The 16,172-nt window shown below is 45.1% G+C and overlaps 1 protein-coding gene and 1 pseudogene across 1 annotated transcript; both read right to left on the bottom strand.

Moving 5' to 3' along the window:
* Nucleotides 1–872: 872 nt before the first annotated feature.
* Nucleotides 873–14,473, bottom strand: LOC123129453 (uncharacterized; annotated as a pseudogene).
* On the bottom strand, nucleotides 2,252–5,867 carry LOC123132112 (uncharacterized). Its single transcript, XM_044551869.1, has 4 exons — nucleotides 5,688–5,867; nucleotides 3,360–5,232; nucleotides 3,135–3,253; nucleotides 2,252–3,043 (listed from the first exon to the last, which is right to left on the bottom strand). The coding sequence occupies exons 2-4, from the start codon at nucleotides 5,164–5,166 to the stop codon at nucleotides 2,471–2,473; spliced, it is 2,499 nt and encodes an 832-aa protein (XP_044407804.1). The 5' UTR covers nucleotides 5,167–5,232; nucleotides 5,688–5,867; the 3' UTR covers nucleotides 2,252–2,470.
* Nucleotides 14,474–16,172: the final 1,699 nt, after the last annotated feature.

Here is a 16,172-nt window from a genome sequence, read left to right as displayed (position 1 = left end):
ATGTAAATAAGACAAAATTTAGTGTTAAAAAACGCTTTTCATGAGACGTATAAATGTCGGGTTTTCACGAAACCTTGCGTGTGCACATACAATGTTGAGATGTACGCGTCAAATTTGTGTTTGGAATTTTTTAACATTTTGAAATACATTTTTCAATGGCAGGTTCATATACTCCCATGTGCCAAAGTGATTTTTTGTATATATCTTAGTCTTATATTCAATAACTAGTTATTCCTAAAAATATGGCGAGACATATTGTACTAAGAGATCATCTCTTAAAATAAAAGAAGACCAACATTCTTTTGTGATTTCTTTCTCCTCCACCTCAGCATTTATTATATGTGGCACTCATAAGATAGCACCATTGTACATGCTCTAAGTGCCCTAATCAAATAGAATAAAATATCTTCAGAGTCGTTGACGGCTTGCTGCTCACTTGGGCCTCTACGGTGCAATATTTCATTTGCTACTCCCAACATGCTTAACACAAGTGGGCAGCAAGCCGTCAACGACCAGATTGATCTCTCCCTCGGAAAATCCTCTACTAGATCAACACCCCATTGGAATCGCTTACTCGAGAGTCCTTTTTTTGGGGGCGCAAAAACTCGAGAGTCCTTTCTTCATGGCCCTAGCTTTTAATCTCGGATTGTTTTTCCTTTTTTGTCCTTTCAATCCACTAGATGACTCGTTACGTCAATGGCGCAAAGACCGAGAGGGAACCAAGTATTATGAGAATATTTAGACACTCAAGTCAAAAACCAAATGTGGCCAACATTACCACATCCTCTGCTTGGAAGCCGCCTTTTCTCACCGGACCTAATATATATACATGATTCTTCAAGAGCAAATTTCAGAGAAAATATAAAGCATGTAAGGCTTTAAGTTGTACTATTGAGACCATACCACCATATCTTCATTTAGTTTCTTTGAAAATCTAAAGGTCTAAGAGGATGGTACATGTGAGAAGCTGTGAATCCACAACAAAAAACTAAACTAACTTCCAAACAAACATTTCAAGTTTGGAAGCCACAAAGAAGCAGCCCAAATCTCTCGTTGTAGTGCAGATACATGTCCTTAATCCTGCATCCACAACCCATAATTTTTCAACACCTAAATCCATGAAATCCAACCGAAGGAAATCATGGCAGAAACATGCGCCGTGGCTTACGTCTCCGAGAAGGACTTCTTGGCATTCTTGTGCAGGTTGAACACAGCAATCCTCGCTGCGAGCTGCAGAAAAACCACATAGGCACCTTTCTTCACCTTGCCCTTGGGGAGGAGGGGGGCAACACTTGCAGCGCCGCGACAAATATATCTTTTCTGTCCCTCTATCCCTGCTATTTGAAAACAAGGATCTCCACTGATAGAACCAGAATAAGGGCAATAAACAAAGTGTACCCGGCAGTTCAGGCTTTACCCCAACAAGAACGGACCATGGTCAATTCACACAAGCATGAAAAAGCAGGCAAAGCACACCATGGTACACACGCAACCACAAAATATGAATGTCATGAGGCAAACGAAAACACAACGTCGGGCCAAACCCAGAATATAAACACGATCAATGAAGCAAGAATAATGACAATACATAGGTCACACAATAAATGCAACTTCCAGAAAAAAAGGAAAGGAAGAAACCCTGATAAGCAGAAGAAAGAAGAAGAAAACTTGATCAACAGAAGAGAGAAAAGGGGACCTCCAAGAACATACAACGTAAAAAAGAAAATAAAAGAAGTAACCAGCCCACATGCATTGCACTAAACAGCTCATTATTATTAGGACCTGTGTGCATACCCAAACTTAAGATTCTGTGTAGAGCAGAAATTTTGAAACGACCCAGAAAAATGTAGTAAGAAATAAAATACAGGAACTACAAAAATTAACTAATCCTGGTGGTCTATGCACCACAAATCAGGAATCCTACAATTACACTACTATAAACATATGTCTACTGCATTCCAAGTGCTCATATATTGCATCCTATGTTTTTAAGGCGGTAAGGCGAGGCGAGGCGCTGGGGGGGCGCCTCACTGCCTAAGCGCTGAGGCATAAGGCGAGGCGACGCCTTAGAGACTTGTAAGCAACAGAATTAAGTAGAATTTGGTAGGCATACAGCCATACACACCTTGCAACTGATTGTTGTAGAGCCCCCATCCTCTTTGCACTTGCTTTTCTCCCCAACAGAATTCTACATCAACATGAAGTCATGAACAAATATGTTAGAATAATGTATCACTTACCAGTGCACATTCCACAAAAAATAAAAAATAAAAGTGAGGCAGCAAACAAAAGTGGAAAGAAAGATAGCAAGTATGAGTGCAACTGCAATCTGCAATGGTCCACATAAGACAAACAGAATAATAGATAATTCCACATAAGACAAACAGAATAATAGATAATTCCAGCATAGCAAAAGGGATAAAGGTGGCCAGCTCAGCTCTCTCATGTCTCTCCACTCTCAAAGTCTCAATCAAAAGTCATCATCATCAAACTCATTGGCATTGGTGTTGTCTTCACCATCTTGGTCAACATTAGTTGGCTCTTGATCGTCATTGCTCACATCATCATCATCCTCAACGTAGTCTGAATCCTCCCCCTCCGCATTGGGCATACTTGAGTGTTGCTCTTGCTCCAAGTCCTCCTCTACCTCATCTTCTTCAGGAATTATAGGTCGTGTTGTAGTAGGTCTCTTGCGTGCGTAGTGCAGACGGACATTTGTCTGGCCCCTACGAAGTGTAGTTGCTGTCCTATGCAGATTGCGGCCTCGAAGGTTTGAAGATGCACCAATAGCCACATCAACATCCTCCCATGTAATGTCTTGATTGTCTTCAGGACAACCTCGAGCACCTTGAGGTTGTGATAGTGATGGGTCCACCCACTCATTGCCCCAATCAAAATCCTCAATGACCAAAGCCTCAAAGCTATTCTCGCCCACCTTCTCACGCCTCTTTTGAAACCGTTGCATATTCTTCCGGTTGTATGAAACAAAGACAAGATCATTCAACCTTTTCCATTGTAATCTGTTCCTTTTCTTTGTATGGATCTACAAAGTAGAAACAACAAGTGAAATAAGTAAATAACTTGCTGAAATCATCATTGAACAAACACAAATACTGCTTTACTAGTTGACTTACAAATTCAAACGTGCTCCAATTCCTCTCACAACCAGATGATGAAGCACAAAGACTAACAATGCGCTTTGCAAACCTTTGTAGGTCAATGGCCCGACCACCAAATGAACTCCACCAATCAACTAAAATGATAAAAACTGACACATATTAAGAGTTTGTACAGAAATTACATTGCTGGAACTGGAATTAACATGCTGAAATTAACATGATGCATTTAATATGACTTACGAGGGTTTCTTGTGCTCATGGTCTCGAGTGCCAATGGATTAGAAAAGCTTTCTCGCTGTTGCTCATAGAGCACAGATTGTTGATCAATCTTTTTTCGAACATTGGCATCCGGTACCATTTTTGCAAGCACATCATTAAAGCAGCTCCTAAGCTCCCCAACTAAGGCATCATCATTTCTGCTTACAATAGGAAAGAACTTTCCTGGGTTCAAAAATAGAGCAGCCCCATACAATGGATGATCCATTTGATTCTCCCAACGCTTATCAACAATGGCCAAGATCTTCTTGAGCAATGGTTGCTTGTTTTGTTGAGGGAAACCTAGATTGATCCTCTCCTTTGCATAAATCATAAGTGCTTTAATCTCTGGCATGGCAGGCTTCTCATCACCATCTGCTACTCTAAGAACTCTAAGAAGTGGAGTTGAAGCTCTAAGGCAGTCCTCAATTGCGCTCCACCACTCCGTTGAAAGTATAATCTCTTGCACATTCAAGCCAACTTGTGTTTTTGCTAACTTGTTTCCAACCCATTCTTCAGATGTAAATAAACTCCTCAATGCAGCCTTGTTCTTGACCAAACTCCTAAGTGTGAGGATGGCTGTGGCAAAACGAGTGGCTGCTGGTCTCACAAGATCCCCACCCGTGGCCTTCCTCATTAGACTAAGAAGTCTTCCATGTCTATAGATGAAAGTTGTGACACGTCTAGCCCCTGCAATAGGCTTCTTAAATGCCTTCAACTTTCCTATATCTTCCAACATTAGGTCCAAGCAATGACATGCACACGGGCTCCAATATAGAGTAGGCATCCTCTCCATTAGAAGGTGGCCAGCTTTCTTGTAATTAGCACCATTATCGGTGATAACTTGTACCACATTCTCTTTTCCAACATCCAGAATTCTCTTCTCAAGCAAATCAGCTATCATATCACCATCATGACATACACTTGAGGCATCAACCGACTCCAAGAAGAAAGTGCCCTCTGGACTATTAACAAGGAAGTTAATCAAATGGCGTCCTCTTTTATCCGACCAGCCATCCGACATGAGTGTGCATCCATATTTTTTCCATGCTGCCTCGTGTTGCCTCCTCAAAAGTCCTGTTTCCTTCACACAATCATTAAGCAATTTCTCTCTCAGCTCATGTGCACTAGGAGGCTTGTAACCTGACCCATATTGACAAGAGGCTTCAATTGCAACCTCAAACTGCCTACTACTTGCAGCGTTGAATGGAATGCCACACTCGTAAAAGAACAATGCCCACTGCATATTGACATACTGCCTCTCTTCTGGAGTCTTTGTGCTGGACTCCATGGTGCTTTGAGAACACCCAGAGCGTCTTTCATCTACAAGATCCTCGGGTGTTCTTCGTAGCATGGCAACAATTGGCTTGGAACTATTGGCGGCAGACACAACAGAAACAGACTTCTTTTTACCTTGCATGTTGGTGATAAACACTTTCTTATTCTGTTTGGCTGCTGTCCCTGAGCTTGGCCTTTTAGAGGCAATGTTTGCTCCAACTGAACTCACCTCCACAACCTCCTGAACATCATCTACATCTACTACTCCCTTGATCCTCCTATTTTGCTCCAAATATGTTCCCATTTCTCTCCTCAATTGTGTGGTGGCCTTAGGACAACCAATTGCATCTCCCCCGACGCCCGCAAGATGCTCTTTATGCCTCTTGATCCCTCCAGAAATTATCTTACCACAAAGAGCGCACACAACAAGATCCCGATTTGGAGGCTCAGACCAATATCCATAGTTCCATCCCGGATCATTTGACCGTTGTGGCTTCCTTGTTGGATCTTTCATTGGATCGTAGGTGGCTCACCCCCATCAGCTGCTGCATTTCCATCCATGGTGCTACACTTCTACTACCTGCAGCAAACAACCAAACACAAAGGAATATTAGCATAACTGATAAAAGGGCTGCCATGGCATATGAAAAGGCTGTTGTGGCAGCAACTAAACTACTCTACTCATGCAGATGTAGCAAACAGCGACAATCAACTAGCCATTAAACTAATCAGCATTCAACTAGTCATTAAACTAACCCATTGTTGAGCACAACACATCATGCATCAGTATTCAACTAGCCTTTATTCTAATCCACCCAACAGGCCAACAGCATGCATTATTTTATTCAACCAAGGAGCATCCACTAAGGCACTAACCCCACTATCATTAAACTAATCACTAACACATGCCTGGCCACTAAGGCACTAACCACTATAAGAGACAAGTGAGCAACCACCAACCAGCTAGCACAAAACAGTCCAGCAAAGAAGAAAGAGAGCAGAGGAGGGTGTGGGAGAAGGGAGAGGGAGGTATACCTTACTGTTGCTCTTGCTTGTTGTTGCTGTACTGCAGAGGAGGAGCTGCTGGACAGGAGGATGAGGAGGAGCTGCTGGACAGGAGGAAGAGGAGGAGGAGCTGCTGGACAGGAGGAAGAGGAGGAGCTGCTGGAGAGGAGGAACCGTTGGAGAGGAGGGGGAGGAGCTGCTGGAGAGGAGGAGGAACCAAATCTGCTGGAGAGGAGCCACTGAAGAGAAGGAGGGGGAGGAGTGTGTGGATTGGGGGCTGTTTCTCTCTCTCTCTCTTTCTCCCCTCTTACCTGTTGGCGCCAACATGATTCCAGTTTCCCGCCTAAAACAGCTCCCCTGCCTGCCTGGCAAGCTAAGGCGTCCAAAATGGACTAAGGCAACGCCTCGGACGCCTAGGCAGACGCCTCGGACGCCTTATAGCTTAAGGCGGACGCCTTAGACACCCACCTAAGGCGAGGTGGACGCCTTGCCCTCGCAGGGCGCCCTGACACCTAAGCGTCGCCTAGGCGACGCCTTAGGGACGCCTTGAAAACAGAGATTGCATCCTTCTTTCTAATATGAAATCCATCATCCTAACACATATCTCGTGCTTGATTTTTCTCTAGCAAAACATGAGGCGATAAACGATTCAGTTCTATGTACATACTCCGATATCCAGGAAGTGACTACTTCCATGTTAGAAAATCACGTAAAGACATGGGTTTGACATAATTTATAACCACTTGATAAAAAAAGGGCGTCCAACAATTATGGTACCGTAAAAATCCATCATGATGAACCCAATTGACTATCCCATCAGCATGCAGAAAGGGACACTAACAGCAATAAGTACCTTATAATAAATCAATGATGCTACTCGACAACCACATTTCTGTAGAAACTTAATTAGAAATATATTTAACTATAAAATGTCAGTGACAATGGAATACTACCTTCAGTATGCTTACCACCAAAGTAGCCAAGAATATTTTGAGGAAAAATGTTGGTCTATAAAATGTTAAACTGAAATTTGATTGGAATCCCATTTGCAGAACAAAAGCGAATCTCAGTTGATTCCTTTGTTGATAAACAAGAGATTGTATTTAAGCAATAGCAAAGAAGTGAAAAGAAAACTCATATATTACTTCCTCCTTGAAAGGAAACAAATTAGCCTCTGGATTTGGCCGCCAGCACCAAAGAAAGAAAGAAAATACAGAAGGAAGAAAACAGTAGACAATCGAAACAAACGAAAGCTTACAATAGGAAGCAGAAAGAGGCCATTCCAGAACACAACTGAATAAGTGAATATTAGAGCACCACTTGTTAGAATTACCATACTGATTCATGTTTGGGTAGGCTTCAGAACTACCGCCACTATTATGCCAAGTAAGATAAAATAACATTCAGATGTGCTTTAGTTAATATGTATACTTGACTTGAAAGTAACTAACTTGTAATTTCATAACAAAGTTAAATGTTAGAGTACCACTTCAAGCAGCACAAAAGAAAACAAATCACAAAAGGGCACCACGCCGAGCTCCAGAAGAAATCCCTCTGCAACACCCGACAGGCACCGTCCCCTAGTAGTTCATGCTCTACCCAGCAAGAACTTGGCTATTTTCAACATAACAATGTAACTATGTTATGGTAGTTCATGTTATATTTATTACTTTGACTAAATTACTGATCGAATTTGAGAGTGCAGCATGAGATGTATACTATCCTCAGCTCACCACAACACTACCATATGACTAAAAAATCGGCGCTGGTTCTAACATTTGCATATAATTTACAAAATGATGATACTCAAACCAATCATGACCAGTGAAGAAAAAATACAAAGAAGGAAAATGAGTATGGATGGCCTTATACCTTATTATGTTCAACACCAATCTGGTGAGGCAGTGGTTAGCATGCAAGGAAGGAAGCGGGAGGCAACAAGCTACTGTGGCCGGAGCTGTGTCGCGGAGGACAAAGAGCAGTGGATAGGAGGGCGACGATGCAGCAAACGAGGCAGGGAGGTGGCGAGCAGTGGTCGTCCTCCCCTCCCCCTCGACCGGTGGCCCTAACCCATCACCTGACTCGCTGCTCCTCCCCCCACCTTCGTCCTCCTCACCCTTCCCGCTCCTCAACACCCACAGTAAAACCACGCCGCCCATGCTCTTGAATTGACAGTTACATGTGCCCGGCTGGACAAAAATGATGGCACTCAACAAGCAGAATCCAGAATTAGAACCACATTTAACTGAAGAAAGCCGTGATAATGGAGCACTAACACCTTACAAACATGGATATGAACCAATGGCATATGAGTACTCAATAAAGCAGGAAACGGGCAAGGAGGATATCTATAAAGATAGGCATTCATAACATTGGGAATAAATTGCTGCGTAATGATTGGATTTAATTACCTGAATAAAAATTAATCAGATGCTACCTAGTGCTTTCGGTGATGGGTATCAAGTATCGACAATAATTGAGTTAAAGTGCACTAAAACTAATCTTTGGGAGCAGAACTTTGGTGATCTGAATATGTAACATATTATGATGATGGTTGTGTTGTTCCGGTCAATAGCATCACCTAAATAGTATGTTTCCCTGTGCAAACCCAGAAGCTAAAGAAACTACATTACATTACATAGAACTGACATTTTTTTAGTACATAACAATGGTTCAAAAATTGCATGTTCAACAAAGCGTATACATTTGTTTAGATTCATAAAGCCAAAAAATATATATATGGAATTAACATTACTATATTACTTTTTTACCAATTAACATATTAGGAGGTACACTCAGTCAGCCACTATTGACATCAACATTCGCTATCTGATAATTAATTTGATAAGAACCAACTCTGAAACAGTCAGCCGATGAAAACTCCGAAACAGTATTGAATCTAAAATAGTCAACAGTATTAAAAATGAGTCACTTCACATCAACAGCCAACTCTGAAACTAATTAGCAACAACAACAACAACAACAACAACAACAAAGCCTTTAGTCCCAAGCAAGTTGGGGTAGGCTAGAGGTGAAACCCATAAGATCTCGCAACCAACTCATGGCTCTGGCACATGGATAGCAAGCTTCCACGCACCCCTGTCCATAGCTAGCTCTTTGTCGATACTCCAATCCTTCAGGTCTCTCTTAACGGACTCCTCCCATGTCAAAATCGGTCGACCCCGCCCTCTCTTGACATTCTCCGCACGCTTTAGCCGTCCGCTATGCACTGGAGCTTCTGGAGGCCTGCGCTGAATATGCCCAAACCATCTCAAACGATGTTGGACAAGCTTCTCCTCAATTGGTGCTACCCCAACTCTATCTCGTATATCATCATTCCGGACTCGATCCTTCCTCGTGTGGCCACACATCCATCTCAACATACGCATCTCCGCCACACCTAACTGTTGAACATGTCGCCTTTTAGTCGGCCAACACTCCGCGCCATACAACATTGCGGGTCGAACCGCCGTCCTGTAGAACTTGCCTTTTAGCTTTTGTGGCACTCTCTTGTCACAGAGAATGCCAGAAGCTTGGCGCCACTTCATCCATCCGGCTTTGATTCAATGGTTCACATCTTCATCAATACCCCCACCCTCCTGCAACATTGACCCCAAATACCGAAATGTGTCCTTCCGAGGTACCACCTGGCCATCAAGGCTAACCTCCTCCTCCTCACAGCTAGTAGTACTGAAACCGCACATCATGTACTCGGTTTTAGTTCTACTAAGCCTAAACCCTTTCGATTCCAAGGTTTGTCTCCATAACTCTAACTTCCTATTTACCCCCGTCCGACTATCGTCAACTAGCACCACATCATCCGCAAAGAGCATACACCATGGGATATCTCCTTGTATACCCCTTGTGACCTCATCCATCACCAATGCAAAAAGATAAGGGCTCAAAGCTGACCCCTGATGCAGTCCTATCTTAATCGGGAAGTCATCGGTGTCGACATCACTTGTTCGAACACTTGTCACAACATTATTGTACATGTCCTTGATGAGGGTAATGTACTTTGCTGGGACTTTGTGTTTCTCCAAGGCCCACCACATGACATTCCGCGATATCTTATCATAGGCCTTCTCCAAGTCAATGAACACCATATGCAAGTCCTTCTTATGCTCCCTATATCTCTCCATAAGTTGTCGTACCAAGAAAATGGCTTCCATGGTCGACCTCCCAGGCATGAAACCAAACTGATTTTTGGTCACGCTTGTCATTCTTCTTAAGCGGTGCTCAATGACTCTCTCCCATAGCTTCATTGTATGGCTCATCAGCTTAATTCCACGGTAATTAGTACAACTCTGAACATCCCCCTTGTTCTTGAAGATTGGTACTAATATACTCCGTCTCCATTCTTCTGGCATCTTGTTTGCTCGAAAAATGAGGTTGAAAAGCTTGGTTAGCCATAGTATCGCTATGTCCCCGAGACCTTTCCACACCTCAATGGGGATACAATCAGGGCCCATCGCCTTGCCTCCTTTCATCCTTTTTAAAGCCTCCTTCACCTCAGACTCCTGGATGCGCCGCACAAAACGCATGCTGGTCTCATCAAAGGAGTCATTCAGTTCAATGGTAGAACTCTCATTCTCCCCATTGAACAGCTTGTCGAAGTACTCCCGCCATCTATGCTTAATCTCTTCGTCCTTCACCAAGAGTTGGCCTGCTCCATCCTTGATGCATTTGACTTGGCCAATATCCCTCGTCTTCCTCTCCCGGATCTTAGCCATCTTATAGATGTCCCTTTCACCTTCCTTCGTGCCTAACCGTTGGTAGAGGTCCTCATATGCCCGACCCCTTGCTTCACCAACAGCTCGCTTTGCGGCCTTCTTCGCCATCTTGTACTTCTCTATGTTGTCTGCACTCCTATCTAGGTATAGGCGTCTGAAGCAATCTTTCTTCTCTTTAAGCGCCTTCTGGACATCATCATTCCACCACCAGGTATCCTTATCTTCGCTTCTCCTTTCCCTGGACACTCCAAACTCCTCCGAGGCCACCTTACGAATGCAAGTCGCCATCTTCATCCACACATTGTCCGCATCCCCTCCTTCCTCCCAAGGGCCCTCCTTAAATACCCTCTTCTTGAACACCTAAGCTACCTCCCCCTTGAGCTTCCACCACTTCGTTCTAGCGACCTTGGCACGCTTATCCCGCTGGACACGAATCCGAAAGCGGAAGTCAGCAACCACCAGCTTATGCTGGGGTACAACACTCTCCCCAGGTATCACCTTACAGTCTAGGCACGCACGCCTATCTTCTCTTCTCGAGAGGATGAAATTAATCTGGCTAGAGTGTTGGCCACTACTAAAAGTCACCAGATGTGATTCTCTCTTTCTAAAGAGGGTGTTAGCTACAATCATGTTGTAGGCTAGAGCAAAGCTTAAGACATCTGAAACTAATTAGCAATGGTCACTATTTAAATCAACAGTCACTATTTACATTAGTATATTACCATCTGATTAGCAATTAACATCAAAAGTCAGTTACCACTAAAGTCTAAAACACTCAGACTATGACACAGGAGAGTTTCACTCAATCCCTTGGTTGATACAAAAAACTGCAGATAGTAGCCAAGTATTGCAGAGAAAGGGCAAAAAAGTACCAACTCTTCCATGAACGCAAGAAGATGTCACGAATGGATTATCTAGGTAATCTGACTCCCTGACGGCAACATCAAATAGGAGAAGAAGAACCATCATCTTCTAAGAAATTAAGAAATGATGTCATATCAGAAATGGCATAAACGCCAACTCAAATAGTTAATTCACAAGGAACACATAAGATTAAAGAATGAATTATTATTCCTTGATGGTAGACAAAGAAAACTTCTTTATTGTCACTGCAATCAAATAATATACAAAACTGCCAGGCTAATTCTGTAATTCTGTTGTTGGCAATCCATCCATGATTAGATTAATTAGTAGAAAATAGTCAATGGAGTTAGTGAGTGAGGCTCACTGACCATCCCAACTGGAACTCTTGTGCTCTCTTAGCGGACTCAACATCAGATGTGGAGTTTGAGACAGGCTCGTACCATATCACATCCAACAACATCCCCACCTCTGCATTCTGCTCTGCCTGCATAATATTAATGCACAGAAACTCAATCGTTTATTGTTCATTTCAAACTATATTGCAACTTCAGGCCCAAGGGAAAACCACATCAATTTTCAAAGAGCAAAACCTGAACTAAACCAATATATAGGATGTTCCGACTTCTGACCGACCTTGTACTTCTTCCTGTAGAAGTCTGAAACCGTGGCATGAGCGAGGATCATGTTGTGAGTGACAATGTAGGGCTCAGTGCCGGAGCTCCCTTGTTTGCAGTAGAGGTGGCGGAGCACAGAGCAGCCACCCGACGCGTGGATCCCACTGTCGTAGCCCTGCACCGCCAGTGTGTGGCTCGTTGAAGGTGATCCAATGCTTCACCCTGTCCCCAGACGCCTTGAAACACGTCTCTGCATACGCCGCGCAGTCGTTGCTGCATCTATAATTTGCATGTTTTGGTTGTTTGACCACCATTGCAGGACCCAAGAAAAGTTGCTCCAAATCAAGGTGCCTACGGTACATACATTATCTGCCTGTCAAGCAGCCCACTGTACTTGTCTTCCAGGGCCTGGGAAAGGTCCCAGTGGTAGAGGGTAACATATGGCTCAATCCCTGGAAAAATGATAATTCTAGTTCACATTGTTAGTGAGCTCATAACTAATTTGGATTTAACAGTTATTTTCGATAAAACTTCAACACTGGTCAACAATGTTTTGATCTTTAGAGTGTACAAAAGTTCACCTTTTGCTAGGAGTGCATCAATGACCTTGTTGTAGTGGTCGATGCCTGCCTGGTTGACCTCACCGGTGCCATCTGGACATCAAGCAAAACACACAAGGCTATTACTATTAGTGTGCTGATATATATGTTGATTTAATTCTCCATAATTGGAGCTATCAGTCAAATTATTAAGGGGCGCACAAAATTTGTACTGATAATGCATACTTGGGATAATCCGAGACCATGCAATTGAGAATTTGTAGGCATCCAATCCCATATCTGCCATGAGTTGAATGTCCTCCTGAAATAGTTAGTTGTTTCAAGGGCCATGAGTATATTTTACAACGTGCGCATAATTAACTGCTCATGTTCATATTCGACGACACATCCAAGAATCATAGCAAAAATGGGCTAATTAAGAACAAAGAAATGCAAACGAGGCACGTACCTGACTGAGAGGGCTGAAGATTTGCGAGGCTGCTCCCCTTCTCCAGATCGAGGCCACACTCCTGGCCTCTCCTTCTCCAGATCGAGGCCATGCTCACCGCCGGTCGACCACGAGCTCCGCCGAATCGGTGATGGCAGAGAAGGAGGACTGGGGGCGAGGCCCTGGATGCGGCATCAGGGGAGGAGGCGGGGGTCGCGGGGAGAGGGTGAGGGCGAGGCCCAGGAGGTGGCGGCAGCAGGGGAGGAGGCGGGGGTCGCGGGGAGGAGGTGGCGGCGGCAGGAGAGGAGGCGGGGGGGACGCGGGTTAGGTCGCTCTCGCGCGGGGGCGGGCGACGGCCAGGTTTCTCCATCGCAGCGGGTGACTTTTATGCTCTGTACGTGTTTGTACGTGAAATTACTAAGATGCCCTCGGTGGGGAACGAAAATTTGTACGTGAAATTACTAAGATGCCCTCAGTGGGGAACGAAAATTACAGGCGGTGGCAGCAGCAATTTAAAGGTGGCGTGGCTGGCTTCGTTGTGCCTATGAGTTCTTCAGGGTTTATATGTTCAATGAGATTGAAACAAGATCCATGTTTGGCCATCATCATGATATTGGCTCTGAGGAGGATCCGGAATTGTTCTTCGCGACCTCACAATGTTTCCCTGTAAATCGTGGCATTAAATGGTATCGATCACCCCGCAAAAAATGGCATCAATCATGATAATTAGAAATAAAATAATTTACTTTATTTGAATGCTCTCCATATGATAGAAATAAAATAACTATTTTATGCTATTAAGTTCGACCTTTCCAATTCTCGTGTTTTCCTTTCTTTCTAACCTATTACCTCTTTCATGGATGACCTATTATCGCATTAAATATAGGCCTTTGGATTAAAAAGAAGGAAAATATTTGTTTTCTACCGGATGATTTTTCTCAGGCTTAAACCGCCCGCTACGGGCGCCACGCGTCCTGGTAGGGGCTCGCCCACATGCCGGCCTTATCTCTTCATCTTTCATCTGGAGCGCGCTCGATCCCCTTCGTCTCTTTTCCACCACAAGCCCGTTTCCAGTAGCCTTATCTCCTAAAAAAACAGTCGATCCCCTTCGTTTTCGCACGACCACCATGGTCTGCTTCTCAAGCTTCACCTGCTGTTGTTCAAGGTCCACAGCGTTGTGACGCGGTGATTTTTGTTGACGAAACAGCCGGTGCTGCAACGCAGCCTCGTTGTTGACTTGATTGCTGCCGGCGCTGCGACTCGACGGTGCTGCCGGTGTTGCTATGCGACGCTCGTCGATGCCGGTGCTTCGACGCGGCGCTCGCCGGCGCTGCAACGCAGCACACGGGAGGAGAGGTTGAGCTGCTCGCGCGGCTCTGTTGCAACGCAGCACGAAGGCCGGAGTCGGGCGCCGCTCGCCGCCGGTGATGCAACGCAGCACACAAGGAGGAGGCTCGGCTGCTCGCGTCGGTGTTGCCCTGGAAGCTTTATCGCGCCGCGGGAGCTGCAATGGAGCGCCGCCTGGGCTGCGATGGAGCCGCCGCGGAGCTCCATTGAAGCTTCGCCGGAGTTGATGAAGCGCCGCCCGGGCTGCGATGGAGCCGCCGCGGAGCTCCATTGAAGCTTCGCCGGAGTTGATGAAGCACTGCCGGAGCTGAAACGAAGAGAAGCCGGAGCTACAATGAAGCGCAGCGGGGGGTCGTTGAAGCTTCGCCAGAGTCAATGATGCACCGCCGGAGTTGCAACGAAGCGTCGCCGGAGCTGCAATGAAGCGCAGCGGGGGGTTGTTGAAGCTTCGCCGGAGTCGATGAAGCACCGCCGGAGTTGCAATGAAGCGCAGTGGGGGCTCGTTGAAGCTTCGCCGGAGTCGATGAGGCACCACCGGAGCTGCAACGAAGAGTCACCGGAGCTGCAATGAAGCGTTGAGGGGTCGTTGAAGCTCCACCGGAGATGCAATGGAGCGTCGCCCTCGCCGGTGATGCAATGGAGCGCCGCCGGACGCCGAAGGTGCTGCCATGGGAGCTGCGAGCGGTGAACAGGTGTTGCACTGGAGAGACGAGGATTCAATTTTCTCTTGGGCTGTGCACGTGGCCTAGCTGGCACAATGGACGGCTGCGCAAAGCCTCATCTAACGGCTCACGAGGAGGTTTAAAATTGGGTAGCGTCAGCCGGATGATTTGTAGTAGCGCCCTAGAAAGAATGGACACTCCCTAATAATTAGGTACGAGCTTTTTTGAGGGACTATCTTAAAATTGCTCTTTAAGCAAACAGTTCCAGACGGTGAGCAGGAGCTCTTGTCTCACGCGCACATGCAGGATAGCAAGGTACTTGCGTTATCATGGGTCCCGAAGGATGAAGCACCTCCACCAGATCGGTGAAGTTGATCACTACAATGGGTCCCGTTGCTGGAGGCGGGGTAGACAGAAGCACATGTGCATCCGCGAGCAGTGAGTCTATGTCGCCTCGACTAGAACAATTGAAGATGGGATCATGAGGACGATTAAAGCAATGAAAATACTTGCACCCATTCTTGTTCAGAAGCAGAGGTTAAGGTAGTTGAGCATGGTCCCGACCAAGCTTTGTATATCGCCACCGTCCAGCCTGTTGAGACGAACATAGAGGCACATGATTTGCTTGCGCGCAATCTTGAGGAACCACTTGGCCTTGGTAAGGAGATAGCTTGGGCGAAGGCCAAGGCTTGACCCCAGACCTTGATCTGTCGGCTGGTCCAGAATGTAGGAGCGGGTGAAGAGTACGAGGTGTTCCACCAAAAACTTGCGGCCTTCTTGGTCCAGATGCAGGCGGATCATCTCCGATAGAAGCGAAATTACGACATGCCTCCTGTTGGCGGCATGGTCAACAAAACACATGAAAAATAAACCTCTCCAGACGACGCACCTAAGGACGGCGCAACCAATGAGGTAATCCATGTAGTCTTGAAGTATGCACATCAGGCATCTCTAGAGTATGATGCTTCTATCCTGATTCCTGATGGCTCCTATTCCTACACCTTGACATCAACCATTTTTGTTTTGAATAATATCCCATGTCATGTGTTTATGTTATATTATAACAACAAACTGGTATATACTAATGTGTTATGAGACTGAAAGAAAGAGCAAAGTGTGGATGAGTGCACTAGTGTGGATGTGATTGATGTATATATTATCTACCCGATGAAGATGGAAGTGTTTGTATATGTAGGAGGAGGAGAGAACATACCATTTTCTATACATTTAAAGAAGGTTGGTGGGCTATTCATTTGCACCGATTTCACCTCATAATACTTGTGCTCTATTTTGACTTACTAAGACTAT

This window comes from Triticum aestivum, chromosome 6A (genome assembly GCF_018294505.1).
Source record: "Triticum aestivum cultivar Chinese Spring chromosome 6A, IWGSC CS RefSeq v2.1, whole genome shotgun sequence".
Lineage (NCBI taxonomy): Eukaryota > Viridiplantae > Streptophyta > Magnoliopsida > Poales > Poaceae > Triticum > Triticum aestivum.
This window is presented reverse-complemented; position numbering and strand designations above follow the sequence as displayed.

Excerpts from the sequence above, each read along its gene's own strand:
- LOC123132112 (XM_044551869.1), bottom strand. The coding sequence starts at position 5,166 with ATGAAAGATCCAACAAGGAAGCCACAACGGTCAAATGATCCGGGATGG. Across the intron at positions 3,254-3,359 it reads CATGAGCACAAGAAACCCTC|TTGATTGGTGGAGTTCATTT; the intron begins GTAAGTCATATT and ends TTATCATTTTAG. Across the intron at positions 3,044-3,134 it reads ATTGGAGCACGTTTGAATTT|ATCCATACAAAGAAAAGGAA; the intron begins GTAAGTCAACTA and ends TCTACTTTGTAG.